A 20,294-nucleotide genomic window follows, 5' to 3' on the forward strand; every position below is an offset into this window, starting at 1 on the left:
GCCTCTCTGAATCAATAAAAATATATATATTAAAATAAATAAATAAATAAATAAATAAAACTATCCTGCAGCCGCAGTGAATCGATCAGAGCGCATCGCCCTCAGACGGACATCGGAGGGAGAGCGCTTTTTCACGTCACTCCCTTGGGTCGTGTGTCCACAGCACAGAGATGAAACAGCCTGCCTGGCCATAAAGACTTCAGTTTTCCCGTTCTCGCTGCCAAAGCCGAAATGCCAAGCAGTGCTGGGAACTGTGATTACACACACTTCATATTTTACATTCTGAAACCCCGAGGAATATGCGCCAGAGAACAGAGTCCCAGTTCTTAAGTGGCAGCCGCACAGACACTGCCCTCAAGCTTTGCCGCCCGGGGCTGAGGATCTGCAGGGGGAGCCCCGAACAAAGACCTCACAGATCCCACCGGTCTGTGTGGACCTTCCTTTCCTGGCATCTGTGGGGGCCTTGGCTAACTTTTCTCATTCATTTCTCTTAAAATCTTTAACTTTCGGAGTTACCCAACCAGAATTCTTACGGGGGAAAAAAAATCACCACCACACATATAAGTCAGTCACAAGGAAAGGCAGTGGCCGCCTCTGACAGGTTTGAACCTGTCTGTTCCCAGACAAGGAAACAGAACTTCAGTGTTCTTCAGGCCAAACTGCATCCCCAGCCTCCCTCTGCCAGTAAAGCCGCCAGCCCATCAGATCACAGGTTTGCTTTGTCAAAATTTCCCTCCCCAGCTGTCAATGAGGTTGTAAATTAATTTCACTGCCCAGTGTATTCCTCTCAATTCTGTAGGTGTTAAAACAAACAAACAACGCCCCCCACCCCCAGGTCTGCCTTCCTTCCTCCCTCCCTCCCTCCCTCCCTCCGAGAATGAACGCAGAGCCACAAGCACCTCAGGAAGGGCTCATGATGACATGACCTGTTCTTCAAAGGGCTCATTTTGTGACTCAGCGTCACCTGCCTTCCTCTATTGCTCACAGTTCCTTTTCTTTGTCGGAGGAGTGTTAAGAATCCTGATTAGATGAACTTGGGAGGGGCGAGCTTCTCATCGCTTGGATTAAACTAAGATTTAATACCTCCTCTTGCATCATCTGCAAGATTTGGACGCCCGCACGTGTTCGTGTTCTCAGAGGACAGGAGCTCACCTATGATTTCCCCTCCTGCCGGGGTTTGCTTGGGCGCCTTGCAGAGAAGGGGGTTTGCAAAGCCGCCCCCCCCCCCCCCCCCGAGGGAGCAAGGGACTCTGCACCCATTTCCGGCCATGGAGGTGTGTGCTGATGTTGCTCCATAATCCAGCTATAATGACTGATGCAATGACGCTATGTGGAGGACTGGAAATAAATTTCTCTCTGTAGCTACGTAACTGCAACACACTTTTATAAGCCTGTTACATGATCTGAACAAATCTGCAGTTTCTCCAGACTCTTGGCTGGTTGGCAGCCTCCCACAGACCCTCTTGGAGAAGAAAAGAAGGCTCAGCTGCTACCTTCTTATAGGAGTTTAGGGTTGGTTTTTCTAAAGGCTTAGGGAAACCTCTGTTCTTCAACGGTAACCAATACCCTTGTTTTTCAGTGGGAAACGCATTCAAACACAGAGCTTGCGTATGTATAAGCTATTTCTTGAATGACAGATAAGAAATGGGTAACTGGTTGCCTTGAGAAAGAGGAACTGGGAGGTTGGAGTTACCTTTCACTATAATCTTTTTAGAACGGCTAAACATTTCTCTTTCAATCATACGTATGGATTAGCTCATCTAAATCAATTACACTGGCATTGCTCTTTAGTCAATAACTAATTCCACGTTCAGAACCATCTTCATATCACTTATCGCTCCCAATGTATCCCCATAGATAAGCATCGGCTCAGTTGCTAGAAAAAAAAAAAAACAGAAAGGAAGAGAAGAAATAAGAAATAGTGCTATACCTTGCGCCAGAAATTGAGGAATAGAAAATGAAAACGAATTCAGAAAGCAGAGCTCAGGATGACAAGCCCTAATACAGTCCTGACAAATGAGAGGGAAAGTGTGAGTCCTGGCTTTTCAGCCTGCACACCCCTGGGCAACACCTCTGCCCTCTCACAACCCCTCCCACACCTGCCCACTTCTCCTTTCTCTGTCCATCCCCATGCCTTTCACTTATGTTTTAAAATTTGTCCTCAAAAATCACAAAAGTAATACATTTTTACCACACTCAGTAATACAATAAGAGGATACAAAATAAAAAATTAATAACTGTTCACCCCATCCTAAAAAGTTGTGGTCTCTCACAACTTTCTCCTTGTACATATCTATACAGAGATGGCTTTTTTTTTTTTTTTTACCAAAAAAAAAAGACACTAAAATGAGCATACATACCACCTTTAACTCCCCTCCCCCCACTTATTTGTCCATCAGGAACAAACCACCCAGGTCCCTAAATGTAGATCTAACTCATTTTCCCTTTCAAATCTCTCTCTCTATATAAAAAAGCATAATATGCAAATTGACCAGACAGCAGAACGACTGGTCGCTATGATATGCACTGACCACCAGGGGGCAAACGCTCAATGCGGGAGCTGCCCCCAGCCTGCAGGCCCCGATTGCCTGATGGGGAACGGGAACCAGGGGTGGGTGACAGCGGATGTCGGAGACGCCAGGCCAAGGCGGGTGTGAGCGAGCAGTGCTCCAATTGCCCCGCTGGTTGCCCCACACACAGAGGGCGACCAGTGTCGGTGGTGGGGGGCAGGGCCTGTTGCCAGCAGCCGAGGAAGATCGGCCCTGATCCCTGATCACAGGCCAGGCCTAGAAACCCTACCCGTGCACAAATTTTGTCTGCGGGCCTCTAGTAGCTACATAATAGTCCATAGACGTATGCCCTAATTTATTCAACCATTTCCTTATTGAATCTGTCCACCTTGTAAGTGAATTCACTGTTCAACTTTCTTCTCTGGATCACTTTTCTTCTTTATAACTGATAATGTGTAAGGAGCATTAACTGATACCAGACACGGGAATAAACAAGCCACATGAACTCAATTCTCACAAGAATCCCATGGGTCAGGGAGTACTGCTATCCCCGTGTTGTAGAATGGAAAATGGAGACTTAGAGACATGAAAGAGTTTAGCCAGGATCACAGAGCGAGTACATTGTGGAGGTAAGTTTTAAATCCAAGTTTGCTTCCAAAGCCTGTCTAAACTATAAGTCAATTTTGCCTCATTTTCACCATTGCCATGCAACCCACCCAGAGTCTATGGTCCAAGGTTAGCTTGGTATTTACAACTTTGAGATGGGTCATTTGACTAGGAGTTCCACAGGTGTCTGACTCGAGGTGTTTAAGTCTTTATCGCCTCCACCCTGACGCCTGTGTTCACCATGTGCCAAATCTTTGGCAAGTCACCCTGGAGCACAGCACTGGTGGACTAGAGTGAAAAGCATTCACCTTTGCAGAGGGAACTGTGGCCAGAGTTCCCTGGAAATAATGTCCAGGGGTTCACTACCACCTTCTCTATTTTCATGTGCACACAGAGGTTGAAGCTATATTCACAAATGTAGGTAGGGATTCAATTCCTCTGAGATCTACACCAAAGGAAACCTTGAACACCCTAGTTTGAGATCACACCAACAATTAACCTCTCACCCTCTATTCAGCAGCAACAAAATTCAGTGAAAGCCCAAGTCTTATCTGGGAGAGATAACATGACCTACTAACACCACAATTCATATTAGTTTAGTTGCCAGTTAAGACACTTCAAATATTCAGAGAGAAGAATGTAACAAGTCAACTGGATATCATTCCAAGAATCTGGAATGAAAAAATTACACAACTGGCTTATGATTGCTCAGAAATCAGTGGTACACACACACACACACACACACACACACACACACACACACACCCCAGAATGAGCAATATCGCGATAAAAGTATTTCCCTCTTTGATAGGTAAACTCGATTGCCAGATTGCTTCAAATATTGGAAAGGTGTTCTTGTAGAAGATGTGTTTTGTTCAGTCTACTCCTTAAGGGTGGTCCAGAACCTGTGAACGAAGATACTGGGGAGACACTGTTTGACTCAACACAAGGGTGATATTCCAATAATCATAGATGCCTCATAGTGGAGGTAACAAGTTCCGTTTTGCTTGGAGGTGTTTAAGCATGGGGAAAAATGACTATTTGGCAGGTTGTTATGTATTCATGCTTTGAATGAGAAGAGTATGTAACTTTGAACTCCCTTTCAACCCCGAGACTTAGTGGGACACGGGACAGGTAAGTTTTGATCCAATTATCAAGAATGGTCCAGAACGGTGTTCTTGTAGGGCAGAGGGCATGTTTGGATGGGGATTCTGGAGGTTGGAGGAGCCGTGTGCAGGAAGGAAGGAGAAATGAAAGGCCATGTGGTCACTGCCGCCTTCCCAGGTGTGCACCATGCACAAACCTCTGGAACCAAACCCCTCAATGACGTCATTGTCCAGGGTGTGGGGCAGTTTGCCTGTCAGGTTTCACTCACTCTTTGCAACCGAACCCAGAAATTCATCAAAGTCTGAGCATTCTTGCCAAATGGAAACAGGGTGCTTGCACCAAGTTACATTTCTTCTTAGGAGGTTCACTGATAAGTAAAATTTGACATTTGTGAGACAGTGGGAAAAAAATCCATGTACAGGCACATGCTGCAGACTATACATCAAAAGGCAAACTATAACGCCACGCTCCACTTAGCTATTTCTCTTCCCACGGTAATTCCCAAGAATTACCATTCTTGGCAATTGGATCAAAACTTAACCTCAGCACGCCTGAGAAACATCGCTCGACGAAGACCATACACGGCTCAGTGAGCTAAAAGGATGACAAGCCTCCATCTAATCCTCGGCTATTCTCTCAAATCAGTCCACTGTGTGTTCAGCTCCAGCAGGTGCTAGTCTCCTTTAGAGATGAAATCATTTCCAGGTAGAATTTGCACTATTAAGCTAAGTAGTTGCAAAGCACCTTGCTTAATGTATCAGAAAACATTTTAAAAAACTGAATACATGTATAAGTGAATGACTATAATGGAATGTTTGCATCACCCAAATTCATATGTTAAAGGTCTGACCGCTCCCCCCCCGTCCCAAGCCCATTTCCCCCACATGATGGTATTTGGAGATGGAGCCTTTGGGAAGTAATTGGGGTTAGATGAGATCACGAGATGCCCCCACCCCAGGTGGGATTAGTGCTCTTTATAAGAAGAGACACTAGAGAGTTTGCTTGTCTCTCCCCAGCCAGCCATGGGAGGACACGGCAAGAAGGCAGCTGTCTGCAAGCCAGAAAGAGAGCCTTCACTAGAAACCAATTGGCGGGCACCTTGGTCTTGGATTCCCAGCCTCCAGAACTGTGAGAAAAAAATTCTGTTGTTTAAGTCAGTCAGTCTATGGTATTTGTTAGGCAGTCTGAGTGAACTAAAATGATGACTTCAGGACTTCTATAGAACTGGTATTCACAGACAAGGACTGCACACAGCCTAAGGGTGAGGCTTGACAGAATGGGTTATTGGAGTATATTCAATATCACATATATGAGCTCTTTTGAAAATAACATTTTTCACGATTAGAAAGGTAATATTTATTCCAAGAGAACATTTAAAAAGCCTTAAAAACATTAAAAATAAAATAATCACCTACACTCAGATGTTGACATGCTGGTATTTACCCTCCTGGAACCATTTTCCCTGCAAGAGGGTGAACCCAACTAAGAGAATGGGGCCTTCGTTTTGGGTGATTTCTTCTGACCATGATCACCATTGCATGAAGCAGTCACCTTAAAGCACCCCATCCTCTTATACTCACAAGGATGTTACTGAGAAGTGCTTTTACTTTCAGGATCCTAATGTGATACTCACACCCTATAATATCCATCACAGAATCAGCACTGGTTGCCTATGGCAGGGGAGGGGGTGGTTAGGGATTAACTGGAAGTAGCACCAGGAAACTTTGTGGGATGATGGAAATGTTCAATATATTATTTGGGATGTTGATTAAATATTGTCTACCCTTGTCAAAATGCATCAAATTGTACACTTAAGATGTATGGGGAAAGTGATCTGGAAAGATAATACCAACAGCCACCATTAAAACGTGCCCTGATGTATTTTATCCAAAAATTGTTCAAAAGGTAAATGTTACTGAGATGTATTACATAGCAGGCCCCAACAAAGGCTTCACAGGAACCCCTTTTAATTCTAATAACTACCCTCAAGGCCTTCACTTTATCAATCAAGAAACTGAGGCTTGGAGGGGTTAAGTAACCGACTCAACATTCCCCTGCTGGGAAGTGGCAAGCCAAGCCCGGAACCCCAGTCCCTCCACCCTGGGGGAAAGTTGTAACACATGCATGCCTGTTGACTCAGCAGCAATACCTCCAGCAATCTGTTCCAGGGGAAGAATCAAAGACAGACCCAAATAGTTGTATACATCATCATTAGTAATAGTAAATCAACTTAAATGTACTATAAATTAAGTAGGTCCATATGATAAACCACTCTATCAATTAATATTAAGTTGAAAAAGAATGTAAATGTCTTTCATAGTAGGTGAAATGGTAAGTAAAAAATTTGGTTAAAAATATATAGTATGACCTCAATTTTGTTTTAAAAAATACATTAAAGGGAGTGGAGGAGGTTAGGTGGAGGTGGAAGAGGGCATAAAGGGAATAAATGGTGATGTAAAAAATAAAATAAAATTTTTTAGAAATAAAAATTTTTTAAAAAGACAAAAAACTTTAAGGAAGTATAACTGAAGAAAAATTATTATCTTTCTGTGGCAGGATTATAAGTTATTTCATTTTTACACTTTATATTTTAAATGGCAATACTTACTACAGTGTTACTTTTATAATTAGAGAATAATTTTATTTTTAAAATGAACAGGGGGAAATTTCTCTCACTAATGAAAATATACCCAATGAAGATTATATATACACATTTTTATAAGAAGAATATTTTTGTATAGCCTCGTTTGAAGATGCAGCCCCTTTATAACTTAGGGTATTAATGTTATTCAATAACATACACATAACCGTAGAAAAGTGAAACCCCAGTCATATGTGTAAAATATACACATAGGTTTAAGGAACTTACAAAGCAATGTCCAGTTTATAACATCATCTTGAGGAAGTTATTACCTTTGCTTTTAGCAGAGAGGCATAAAAATTGGAATAGATTACTATTGTGAAGTCCTCTGATTATAGCAGATAGATCTAATGCAGTGATGGTGAACCTTTTGAGCTCGGCGTGTCAGCATTTTGAAAAACCCTAACTTAACTCTGGTGCCGTGTCACATATAGAATTTTTTTGTTTTTGCAACCATAGTAAAACAAAGACTTATATTTTTGATATTTATTTTCTATACTTAAATGCCATTTAACAAAGAAAAATCAACCAAAAAAATGAGTTTGCGTGTCACCTCTGACATGCGTGTCATAGGTTCGCCATCACTGATCTAATGCAACTCTGAGAGGGACTAGCATCACCTTAAGCAGAAAAGTACACAACTTAAATTTGCCGCAAATGCTATGGACCCGTTATCCAGAGAGACAATGTGGCGGAAGTATCAAGGCAGAGACCCCTGTTTCTCAAACCCAAGTACCAGGTGGCTCCTTTTTAAAGGACATCTGAAGAAACATTTGCAATGAGTCACTTCCTATGAAATACCTCTCATTTGAGAATTGCAATCACAAGGAAGAAGAAATTGTGTCTTTATAGTGAATAAAAGAATGATTAATATGATCAAAATGAAAATCCAAAATTTTAAAATTCTTGAAGAATTAGAACTATCATTTTTCAAATGCTATTATGGATGCTCAAAATTCTTTTTTTTTTTTCAGTAGATGAGAAAAATTTCTTGAAAGGCTTTCATTGACTTTTTCCTTAAAAGCACTACTTGAATTCTGAGCTAATCATGGGTTTGGACCAGTGTAATGCTGGGGATAGATGGTGGGCTATGGATAGTCCCTATCCTCACACAGCAACCCCAAGGCGGAGGCCCGGCCAGTGACAGTGCTGTGGGGAGCTTATTACAGGATGCCGTGGGAGCAGAGGATGGGCACATCATCTAGATCGAGATCGGAGGTTAGGGGTATCTGGAAAAGTTCTCCAGAGAAGATGACAACTAAGCTGAGACAGCACAGGCTAGCAGGAGCCAGCTTGGCAAAGAGGAGAAAAGGTTCAAGGCCAAGGGAAAAAATACACGTGCTACCACCTCGTGGGAACTCGAAGGAACCCGGCAACCTTCGTGCATTCAAAACTGAGGTGGGATTGTAGAGTTCCACCACATACCGTATGACCTTGAACAAGTCATTTATTTCCCAGAGCCTCAAACTTTCTTATCTGTAAAATAAGGATGAGAACCACTGCCTTGAAGAGATGTCATAAGAAGTTAAAAGCAAGTAGATAAAACCTCCTTACAGAGGTGCTTATCCTTATGACTTACATGCTCAACACGTGGCTATTATTCCAAATGGAAGAATCTAGGCGAGAGCTTGGAGCAGCTCCCTCTACTGTGCCCCAGTGCACCTGCTCCAGCCTACTGTTCTCTTTGCCAGTCCCTGGCATTCCTTCTGTCATCTGGGATTTTCTTCTAGATGGACACACAGAGCTTGCTTCATCATGTCCTTAGGTCTCTGCTTATCTGCTCAAATATCCCTTTTCAAAGATACCTTTCTAAATCCTCTGTGTAACTCATTAAAACCATTCTCCCTGAACTTTATCTTCCCCTTACACAGCTCTTTCTCCATAGAATTTATCATCCCAATATTCAATGTACCCAACCAATTTAATACATATTTTTTAAAAAACAAAAAACCCCATTCAATATATTTACTTTTTGTTTGTCTGGCTACCTGCAATAGAATTTAAGCTCTCAGAGGGTAGGGGTTTTGTCTGCTTTATTTCCTGTGCACTCCCAGAGCTTAAAACAGTGCCTGGCACCCAGCAGGTGCTCAACATATACTTGTTAGAGGAAAGAACAAACACCCTGATCTCGAGGGCATGGCTGTTCTTTATTCTCTTATTCCCTGACAGCCTGACATAACGCTTTTGCATTGAGTAGACATTTCATAAGCATTTGTTCAAGTGCACAATTAAATTATTTTTTACAAATGGCAGTGTTTATCTAGTACCTAAAGATCAACTGACTATATTTTTATTGCTCAAATCCAATATTGTGTTTAATTATAATGAAGCAATAGGTTTCTTGGTCAATTTTGTGGGGAGAAGAGCAAAACAGGTGGTCTGATTTCATTAGCCAGTGAAACCATTAGCACATTTATCAATTAGTTGCAAATAACCAGAGCCTTTGTTGATACAAAAGGTCAAACACTGATGAGTACTCTGATTTAACAAATGTGAAGTACAGAAAAACAATCCTGGCGTTCCAGGGCTGAGATGTCTTTCTGCCATTAATCTGGGTCCTTTAAGAAACTGTATTACTGGGACTAAGCCACCAGGAAATTCACCAATGGTCTGAAAATGTTTCTGAATCTCCCTCAAATGAAAACCAAAAATTTACTTCAATACTGAAAAAGGTGAACTCAAAGTGAATTCAATTGCTTCCCCCAAACATTAGAGAAACAGCTGAAATTGTAAATAAAATACAAGAGTATGGTCTTCAAGTCTTATATGATGCAGGTCTTCCTAAGAAAACTACCTTAAGGATTTATGATGGCTACATGGTAAGTATACTAATTACATACACTTTCAAGATATTGCTAAAATGCCAACAAAGTGGTTTGATTAGAAAGAAAAGCACCATTGGATTGGTCTTCAGAGGTTTGGCTTTACAAGCTAGAACTCCAATTTCTGTGAAAATTACCTATTCCTAAGAAAGTTTTTTGAGAATAATTTCAGCTCAAGTCAAGGCTACAAAGAAAACCCAAATCAGCTGATAGCACACATGCAAAGAATAGTATCTTATACTGATCTGGCACAATTCAAAGGGCTCTCATATTTTCACTTCCATCAGGTTTGAGCTTCACCAACACCCTACAGGGAAGCCGTGTCAACAATGCCCCCAATGGAGAGATGGGCAAATGGGCCCAGGGCATTTAGCAGCCTGCCCACATCCCTAGGCCCAGCATGAAGCAGAATTTAGTCTGGCACATAGATCTTCTGAAAACCATGCCCTGCATTCTTTCAGTTGAAAGAATATACCAGAGTGGACAAAAGTAGGTTTACAGTTGTAATACAAATAAGGATTACAATAATTACTAAATAATCCAAGAATAAACTCTGTGTTTTGTGTACTCATAACTGTAAACTTACTTTTGCCCACCCCTGTATGTTGACTCTCAAACTTACTTTAAAATGAGTGATCTTTTTCTATTTTTTAATAGCATTACTAGAGGCCCAGTGCATGAGATTCGTGCACTCAGCAGGGAGGGAGTGGGGATCCCTCAGCCCAGCCTGCGCTCTCTCGTAGTCCGGCAGCCTTCAGGGGATGTCTGACTGACAGCTTAGGCCCACTCCCCACGGAGACAGCCGTGAGCCCAGCTTCTGGCTGAGCAGCACTCCCCGTGGGAGCGCACTGACCACCAGGGGGCAGCTTCTGCATTGAGCACCTGCTCCCTGGTGGTCAGTGTGCATCATAGCGACTGGTCGTTCCACAGTTCAGTTGATTTGCATATTAGCCTTTTATTATATAGGACAGTGATCGACAAACTCATTAGTCAACAGAGCCAAATATCAACAGTACAACGATTGAAATTTCTTTTGAGAGACAAATTTTTTAAACTTAAACTATATAGGTAGGTACATTGTTATTAACTTAATTAGGGTACTCCTAAGGCTTAGGAAGAGCCACACTCAAGGGGCCGAAGAGCCGCATGTGGCTCGCAAGCCGCAGTTTGCCGACCACGGATATAGGATATTTTCAATGGAATTGCACTTTGTGGACACAACTGTAAATGATCCAGTATATCAAGTTTTTTTTACCTTGGAGCCAAAGGTAGGCAGATTTCTAATGGGGCCTGGTTCTCTAGGGTTCTGTCCTTGGCTCACTGTTCCATTTAATAAACTCTTGTTGAGTGATCTCATCCAGTCCCATGATATGAACTAACAGCTATGTCCTGATGACTTCCAAATATTTAGTTCTAGTCCATTTTCTTCACTGGACTTCAGACTCATATCCACCTGTCCTTTGAGCATCACTGGCATGTGTCTCAAGTACCTGGCATATTATGTCTCTACATATCATTATCTTTTACTTTGATCTCTTCCTCAGCTCATAATCTCTTTTAGCTAGTGGTACCACTATCCACTGAACCTTTTCACTTAACTCCTGAAAATGATTTCAGGTTTCTTCTTTATCCCCTGGATCCACCCAATCCTGGCTGTTCTACTTGCTAGTACTCATTTGGGACTAAGTGACCATTCTCTGTGCTCCCATAATACACTGGGCATGCTCCAATTTTAGAATTTATCTGCCATTACTTACTATGGACCTTCTCTCCCACCCACAGAAAGAACCTCAAAGGGTAGACACCACATCTACTCATTTTGTATCTACTCCCAACACAAGTGGGAGCTCAGTAAATATATTCTGAGCCCAATTGCATTTTCTTCTTTGAAATGGAGTGAACAGTATCAAATGCCTCCAGATGTCCTGATTAGTTTTTCATGTCTGCAGTAAGTTGAAGATTGAAACAAAATTTTCTAATGGTGATTTTTTTTTTCCTGGAGATGAAAAACAAATTGTGAATCATCTTAGGAAAACATTCATTCTAAGAAGCCAATCACTGTCGGAATGTTTCTGATTTGATTCCCTCATCTGTAAAGGAGAACTTGGCACTACTAGTAAGTACTCTTGGAGCTCTCAGCTGACTCTAATATTTTATAATTTCATTGTTGAAGATAAACATGGGGAACTGGACACAGGAACTCACTGTGAATGAATAGCTCGCCCAGGGATTGGCAACATGACCAGGCTGGCCTAACTTTTAAATAAATTATTTATAAAGAGTACCCAATAAAATCTTGATAACAATGGAAACACTAGGATAATGAAATGCCAATCTTGGGAAGATATGCTTCTAGTCTCCAACTACAATAGGCTTCTTTAAAAGCCCTTGAACTTGCCATGCTCCCTCCTGACACTGGGCACCTGTATTTGCTATTCCTTATCTTGAATGCTCTTTCCTTCCCTCTTCACTAGTTACCTCAGCTGAAGAGTCACGATCAGATCAAATCACCCTATTAGAGGTTCTCACTCATGGCAATGCATTCCTCCTCTGCACAGTTGGAATTTTCTATTGGTATGATTATTGGGATGATGTCTTTCTCCCTCACTAGACCATACTCTCCACAAGGGAGCATTTTTGTTTTTGCTCATCATCATGTCCATGTCCTTGGTTGAGAGTCGGCACTCAATAAATATTTGTAAAATATCTCCAAAGGTTGTATAAGGAAGAAGAAAAGTGGCCAATGAGGTTCATTTTGGGGGGAAAGACAGCTATGCTAATAAGCTAGAAAGCCTCTGAGCTGCCCCTCACATCCTTGAAAAAGGATCTTAGGAGTGAAGAATTGAAGTCACTTTCTGGTGACAGTGAAAGAACAGGCACTGGATGAGGCCACTATGTGGCACAGCAAGCATGACAAGCTAAGAAGGGAGACAGGACCTGGCCAGTGTGTCTCGGTTGGAATGTCGTCCTGTACACCAAAGGGTTCAGGTTTGATCCCCAAGGCAGCCGATGGATGTTGCCCCTCTCTCTTCCTCTCTCTAAAAATCAATTAAAATTTTATTTTAATTTTTTAAAAAAGAGGAAGGGAGACAGGATTATGACTAAAATGTTCAGAGTCCCAGTAATAACCTGGGTAAGGTAAGGGCTCACAGTCAAAATCCGATGTGAAAGTGTAAGGTACTGAGAATCCCACAGCTAGCATGTCATCTCTGACATAAGAAAATAACATATATTTTCAGATCAAGAAAGAGCAGACCCCGTTCTCGAAGCAGGACTAATGTTCTCAGATGGCAAAGGGAAAACTGAGCTCCTATATTTGACTTTCATCTTCATCTAAAAATAAGACTTTTCTCACTAGAATGAGTAGAATAAATGGAATTGAATTCCAAAATAGGTGAGGTAACAGTAAGAGTCAAAAATTCCAGGTTCACAGAAAGACATTTAGGGACTCTGAAAGTCTGCTGATAAGAAAGAGGAATAAGAAAGATGCCAGGAGATGGGAATCAGAAAGGTATTGCTACAGTTTTCAAGAGGGGGAGAGGAAGATATCAGAAAACAATGACACAGCATGGGATATTCATCACTGAACCAACATGCAAAGTGATTTGGAAACAGATGACTTGTGAATATTAGACATGAAAGCAATGCTCACAGGGATGGCCTCACAGTGGGCTCTCCGAGCAAAGCGACGCTCAGCTAACTTCAGAACACACGGGTATCTGGAATCAGCAAAGCAGCTGATGGTCCTTCATGATAATTTTGAGAAATAAGAGTCAGATTATATTAGAGATTGGTATATTCATGCAGATCCAACAGTTATGTTTAAAGCCTAGCTTAACATATCTTATCTTGGAGGGATACTGCAAATCTTACCAAATTCTGAATTTTAAAAAAAGTCAAATTAAGTGGAGATTGTTCTCTCAATTGGAAGAGATTTCAAAGGTGATTTTCTTTAAAAGTACTGTAATGCATAGGTATATGGGTACAAGACAATATGTCAGGTCTAGCAGTCAGAGGCTGTGGGCCAGTTCCACATGGGGAATATTAGAGCAAATTCCCACAGTAAGCACTTGGAGCTTGTGGATGAAAAAGGGGTCACAGCCTAAACCTAACAAACTCAGGGGAGGCCACATGGAGAGGGCCTTACACACCCAGAGACTGAAAGTAACCATAGAGAATGCTCTGAACATAAAAATTCCTAAAAGCAGATGAAGATCGTGGCTGGTAGTTACACCCTAGGCCTGTAGCTTCCTTGACAAAGTGCAATCTTTATCTTAAGTAAGTCTGTTATCTTTTGCATCTAGGATAACATATCTTTGTAAACTCAGCCTCCTTTTCCAGACCTCTCAGGGTACACTCACCACACCAGAACACCAGACCAAAGAACCCCTCATTGTTATCTTGTTTCTGGAATACCATCTCTATGTGCTGTAAATTGTTAACTTTAGTATGCCCACTGATGTCTCATTTTACTTTTTATCCAATCCCAGAGATTCCCCCACTTTGCTTTCTCCCACCTTCCTAATCTACCACCAATGGATTTCATGTAACCCTCCTTACATCTCCTCCTTTTATCCTAATATATAAAATAAGCTGTAAAACTGCCATTCTCCAGAGCATTTTCTTAATCTGTGAGATTTTGCTTCCCAATAATTGTCAGTTTGGCTCAAATAAATTCATAAAAATCCTCTACAGGTTTGTATGTTTCCTACATTGACAGGCTTTAAGACTAAATATTGGTTATCATGTACTCAAGAATCCAGCATGCCAAGAACTGCATACGGCCCAAAGTGGTCAGACCCATGAGTTGAAAACTGTGTTGAAATGTGCTGTATGTTCAAGTGTAACATGGTGAGGAAGAATAAAAACAAACTGTGCTCTTCTGTAACGTCTTCCCCACTCAACATGTCTGAGATACAGTCCACGCTTTGCCAACAAAAGCAAATCCAATGTACGCTGGCTGGCGCCAGGAGTTTGGGTTGAAATGTCAATGGTGGCTGAATTCCCCTTGAATACAGCTCATGAAACATGACAGAAAATAGTGCCCATCATGCTGGCCAATGGGATGCATGCCCTTTTGTTTCCCTAACTTTTCTGTCAGGTTTGACTCTGGAAAAAAGTCAATGCGCATGTAAAATTATTCATGAGCACTATCTGGGCTCTCAGACAGCCAACAAGCCCAGGACAGGGGATGAACAGTCCTTTTTCCCTTAGCAAAGTGACTCACTGACTCCTTACTTCCCAGCCTTCTCTTCTTGCCCATGGCCAGCTCCAGACTTTCCAACCTAAGGCAATGGGGCAGACCCTTCTCTTGCTGTATCTCCTGGGAACTGGGTTTCTGTTCCTTCATGAAATGCAAGTGAACACATTGAGAATCTGGGTCAGGACACAAGCGGAAAAGCACAGAAATGTAATTGGCCTGTCTCCGCTCCCATAGGCACAGTCAACTAAGGGAGAGAAGAAAGTCATGTCAGAGGGAACCTAAGGTCCTATCTTCTAAAGTCCTATGGGGCAATAGCTTGTAGATGGTGCCATCTTTATATTTGCTGGAAAATAAACCTCTGAGAGAGAGAGAGAGAGAGAGAGAGAGAGAGAGAGAGAGAGACACCTCGCAAACAAACAAATAACAACAACTCCATTTGGACAGGTCAGAGATATCATCCAATACAGAAAGATCATTTAAACTCCAATAAAGGCCATCTTGGGACATGTACGATATATGAGGCTGTCTGGTGCTCCCAAGTTTCTCACTGTGCTTTCCGGATAGATGCACACCCTCTGTGATTCCAATGCGCTCTTTACAGTGTGGGAAGTCCAAGGGCTTTCAAAGACGTATCCTTAAGACTCACTCTCAGGCCAGTACCTTGAATGGAATTCAACTATCCTGTGAAATAAATCCACAGGATAAAAATAGCATTTGCATCTATCCTCACGCAATGTGCTCCCTTCAAAGTCAACCATCACAGCTAGAACCTGCGCGTGGGGTTGAAGACAAAGTGCAAACTGAAATAAATTCTCAGAATTGAACCACGGATACCAAGAACTGAAAACTTCTCAAGATGCGGCTGATACCGCTTTACCAGAAACCACATCAAATCAATGCCCGTCCTCCACATTTCGGGACACATGAAACAAGCAGACGCAGAGGCGGGCACATCCGACACAGGAACCCAAGCTTGCTGCCTCTCGGCCATGTAACGTGGTGCTTAAGAAAAGCCTCTGAGTATTCATAAAAATGAATTTAGACCTTACTGCTTCTCTCCGCTGCTGGGGTCTAAATGTTTCCCCTCCAGCACCCCAACGCCAAAACATTCATGTGTTGAAATACAAACCCCAAAGAGATGGTATTAGGAGGTGGGCCTTTGAGAGGTGTTTAGACCATGAGGGTGGAGCCCTCATATATAGAAGTAGTACCCAATCGCCATCACCAGATGCCGAATCAAGGCTGGCACCTTGATCTTAGACTTTCAGCCTCCAGAACTGTGAGAAGTAAATTTCTGTTGTTTATAAACCACCCAGTCCATGGTATTTCTTATAGCAGCCCAAGTGGGCTAAGATACCCGCTATGCCTCATTTTCATGAATAAAGTTCCGGATCACCAGGAGGGTTATAAGAAGGCACGCTTTAGTGGTACTCCTAGAATGTAAGTCTCTCCCCAGGAGACAGTGCAACTCAGTGTTTAAAAACTTAGTTTGAATTCTGGCTTCACTACCAGGTAGTGATCTGGCTATTAAGGCTTTCTAAGACACAGTTATTCATCTAAATAACATGAACAATGTTACTGTTATATAATACTGCTGTTAGAAGGATCCCGGGAGAAATGCAGACAAAGTGCCGAGCCTGTAATAAGAGCTCAGTTTAGCTGCTGTTGCCATTGTTATGATGATGATGATTTATAACAGAAGTCCCTATCTAGTAGGGAAGTCACTGTTCTTAAAAATTAAATGTGCGTAAGGCTCTCTCTGGGTTAAACAAAGCAGAAGTGGGTGGATAAGCCATGGACAGGAGAACAAAAATGAGTTCAGGGCCCAGAATCTGACAGCAGCATCAGGAAGGACTCTGACCTCCCTCTGCCATCAGAGATTGTATCAGCAACCACTGCCAACCGTGGGCTGGGCAGGACACTGTGACAGGAAATTCCATGGTAGAGCCCCCAGGGGAACACCATGCCTGGTTAAGAAAGCTCACAGCGCCGCTGTCTACAGTCACCTGGGCAGCTCCCTGACTCAAGAATGAGTGGAGATTCCTGAGGACCTTCGAGGATAGTCCCTGTGCGGGTCACACGGCCTGGCTCCTGCTCTGCACCTCCTTCTCTACCTCACTGCTGGGGCGTGGCTACATCTAGCTGAGGAGACATGTCTGTAGTGCCCCTGTTTCCCTCCATCACTTTCCCATGTCTTTCTGGCATCATCAGCATCCTGCTCCAACCTTTACTAGTCTCCCTCCTCCCCTCCTCTGCTGACGCGTGGGGTACTTAAGCAAATGCCCTGTTGCTAGAGTTCTCTCGCACTTTGATAATGATGCCAATTCTGTCATGAGTTCGCAAAAGGAACAGCAATAGCAAAGCTAACAAGTAGCAAGTTTCAATCCGGAAGTTCTTTGTCGACATTCATTCTCCTCCTGTAAGAGACTTTTTCTCAAGAGACAGTATCTCAAGAGAAAACAAAGAGTATACGTGGCAATTAAGTTATAAAGTGATTTAAAGAGTAGAGGGACTGTGGCAACAGGGAAAAGAGGGACATTTAAGACTAACGATTGTCTGAAATCCACAATTACGTTCCCACTTTACCTAACCTTCTTCTGTCTGATTAAAGTGTCATCTGATATTCCTTGAGCTCTAACAACAGCAACCAGATTTCAAGCCCTTTCAATGTATGTTGTATCACGATCAAAGGATTGTGTGCTGTGAAATGGAGTCAAATAATATTTGGGAGGAGGCTCCAAATGAGAAATATCGTCAAACGGGACATTGCGCATCAATAGTTCACCTCTCAGAGCCTCAGCTGGTGAGCCGCCACCTTCTCTGACTGGGATTCTCATCAACTCAGGGCAACAGTGATCACACCTGTCTGTTTAGGCGGCAATATTTTTAATGGAACCAATCATTTCCAACATTAAAGAAGAAAAAAAGAGAGAGCAACAATGTGTTCAGCACCTTGCAGAATTTGGCTATCCCAGGCCGTTAGCAAACCCCAGCTGAGCGAACTCATGAGTAGTCTCTTCCCAGCCTATTTTACACACACCACATGGGGACAAGTTTTACTCTACAGGCAATGTTGATCACTACATTATTGTTTATTCTAATGGACACTCAAACCTTTCTGAATTTAATTCCCCAAAGATTTCAGTATCATGAAAAATGGAAGGCTGGGTTAAGCCAGGGGAGGGAACAGGCTATGAGTTACGGGAGGAGTTACAAGCAATCAGAGCTCACCTGTAGATGATGCCTTTCTCGTGTAGGAACATGAGCGCCGAAATGATTTCTGCAGCATAGAAACGAGCTCGTGCTTCATCAAAACGACGAGACTTCTGGATGTGGAACATCAAGTCGCCCCCGTTCACAAACTCCATCACAAAGAACAGCCGATCCTGGATACAAGCACAAGAGAGGATCCCATCAGCATCAATTACCTTGGGCAGCGGCCTGGGGAGAAGAGGCTGTCAGATGGACGTACTCAATGCAACGTCCTGACAGGGGCTCTGGGGAAAGCAGGCTGGGTCGGCTAGGATTAGATCCCTGGGAGGAGGTAGGGAGTACGACCAGAGTCTCCTTTAAGTAATTTCACACAGCCTTCAATGTCTACATTAAATGAAAAGTAGAGAAGATAGCCGAAGCCTTTCGTTCTAGTTCTCGCTCTGTACCTTAAATGCCATGCAACCTTGAGCTTAATTACTTGGGCCTTTATTGAAGCGAGGACACTGATGCTATCTCTACCCAAATCACAGGGTTTTATGAGCTGGAAGAGAGCACCATAAGTTGCAAAGTACATGCCTTTCGCCTGGAACAATCAGGGTTAATCACAGGAAGTAAGGGACATCTAACAGTGCTTTAGCCATCACACCTGGGCAGAGAACAACCACAGAAAAAAGAATATGCTTTGGACAAATCCGCCAAACAGTAGTCTAACGACAGCCTCAGAGTGACCCCCAACGTTAGAAATCCCATTCAGTCCATCAGAAGATTCCTGAGTCAGGAGCGGGAATGTAGACAAGGGGATGCCGTCTCCACTGGCAGGAGCTCTCAACCCAGCAGGCGAAATGGGCTCCTTAAAAAATGACCAATAAATACTGTGTACTAAGCACTGTGTAAGTGGTGTGATCAAGTGCTGGGAAATTAAGACAGCTCGATGGAAGAAATGTTTAAGTCTCAATTACAAAGTGATGTCTCCGAGACTGACAGTGTTAAACACCTGGTTTCTGGAAGCTCTAAGATCCATTTCCTCACTCCCTCCCACTAACATTTATGAGTCCCGGGTTAGCCAGTGTTAAATTAGGTGCTGGGAACCCAACAGAGTAAACAGGCAAAACACAGACACAGCCTCTGCCCATACAGAGTACGGTGTGAGAGACACACATTCCTTAAAACAACAGCAAACCCAAAAGTCATATAAACAAGCAAATTTACAAATCCTGGTAAATCCTGTGGAGGAAGTCATGAGATCCGGTCATCTGCTTGGGGTCAGGGGAGGTCTCTCTGAGCTAGTAGCATATAAGACCTGCAGGATGAGCACCATCAGGGCTGATGACCAGCCTCCTCTGAGGTAGGAGGGAGGTGGGATGTCATTTTGTAAAGAAATTGGTATTTTACCAACTCACAGAGGATGTGTACACAAAGAACCCATCTTCGTTTGTAGTTTTAAGTGCTGTCAGCTTTGCTCTGAGTGTTATAGCTGAGCTGTAAGCAAAGATAGTGTGTTCTCGCTCACCTATTCATCACTAGTTTAATTAGGCCCATCCTGATGAGAAGACATTACATTTTCCCACCTCCTAGTCCTTATTTTAAGACCTTGATTAGAAGGGGGTGGTGACAGTCCTCTGTATCTAAAAAACATCTCTCTCTGGTCAGGAGAAGCAAGAATTTAAGAGTGAGAGGGAGTGACAGGATCCACACCCACAAAAACAAAAACCAAACAGCAAAAACACAACAACTTTTTTATTATTATTATTGCTTAAAGTATTACGAAGAGTATTACATATGTCTCCTTTTTTTCCCCCCTTGACCTTCCCCCAACCTCCCCTCCCCCCCAGTGTCTTGTGTCCATTGGTTATGCTTATATGCATGCATACAAGTCCTTTGGTTGATCTCTTACCCGCCCCCTTCCTGCCCCCCAACCCTCCCCGGCCTTCCTGCTGCAGTTTGACAGTCTGTTAGATGCTGCTCTGCCTCTGTATCTATTTTTGTTCATCAGTTTATAATGGTCTTATTACCCGTAAATGAGTGAACTCATGTGGTATTTTTCTTTCATTGACTGGCTTATTTCACTTAGCATAATGCTCTCCAGTTCTATCCATGCTGTTGCAAATGGTAAGAATTCCTTCTTTTTTACAGCAGCATAGTATTCCATTGAAAAACACAACAACTCTTAAGGTTGTCCAATATAAGCCAAC

The 20,294-nt window shown here is 42.6% G+C and overlaps 1 protein-coding gene across 2 annotated transcripts in view; it reads right to left on the minus strand.

Moving 5' to 3' along the window:
• The window catches only part of PRKCH (protein kinase C eta), a 218,856-nt gene that overhangs the window by 40,934 nt on the left and 157,628 nt on the right, over window positions 1-20,294 (minus strand). For both annotated transcript variants that reach the window (XR_002831026.1, XM_006096032.3), the window contains exon 10: window positions 18,121-18,275. Coding sequence is in view for 1 of the 2 variants with exons in the window: in XM_006096032.3 (XP_006096094.1) it covers window positions 18,121-18,275 (155 nt within the window). In the remaining variant the exon portion in view is untranslated. The remainder of the gene's footprint in view (window positions 1-18,120; window positions 18,276-20,294) is intronic.

Source organism: Myotis lucifugus, unplaced genomic scaffold (assembly GCF_000147115.1).
Source record: "Myotis lucifugus unplaced genomic scaffold, Myoluc2.0 scaffold_166, whole genome shotgun sequence".
NCBI lineage: Eukaryota > Metazoa > Chordata > Mammalia > Chiroptera > Vespertilionidae > Myotis > Myotis lucifugus.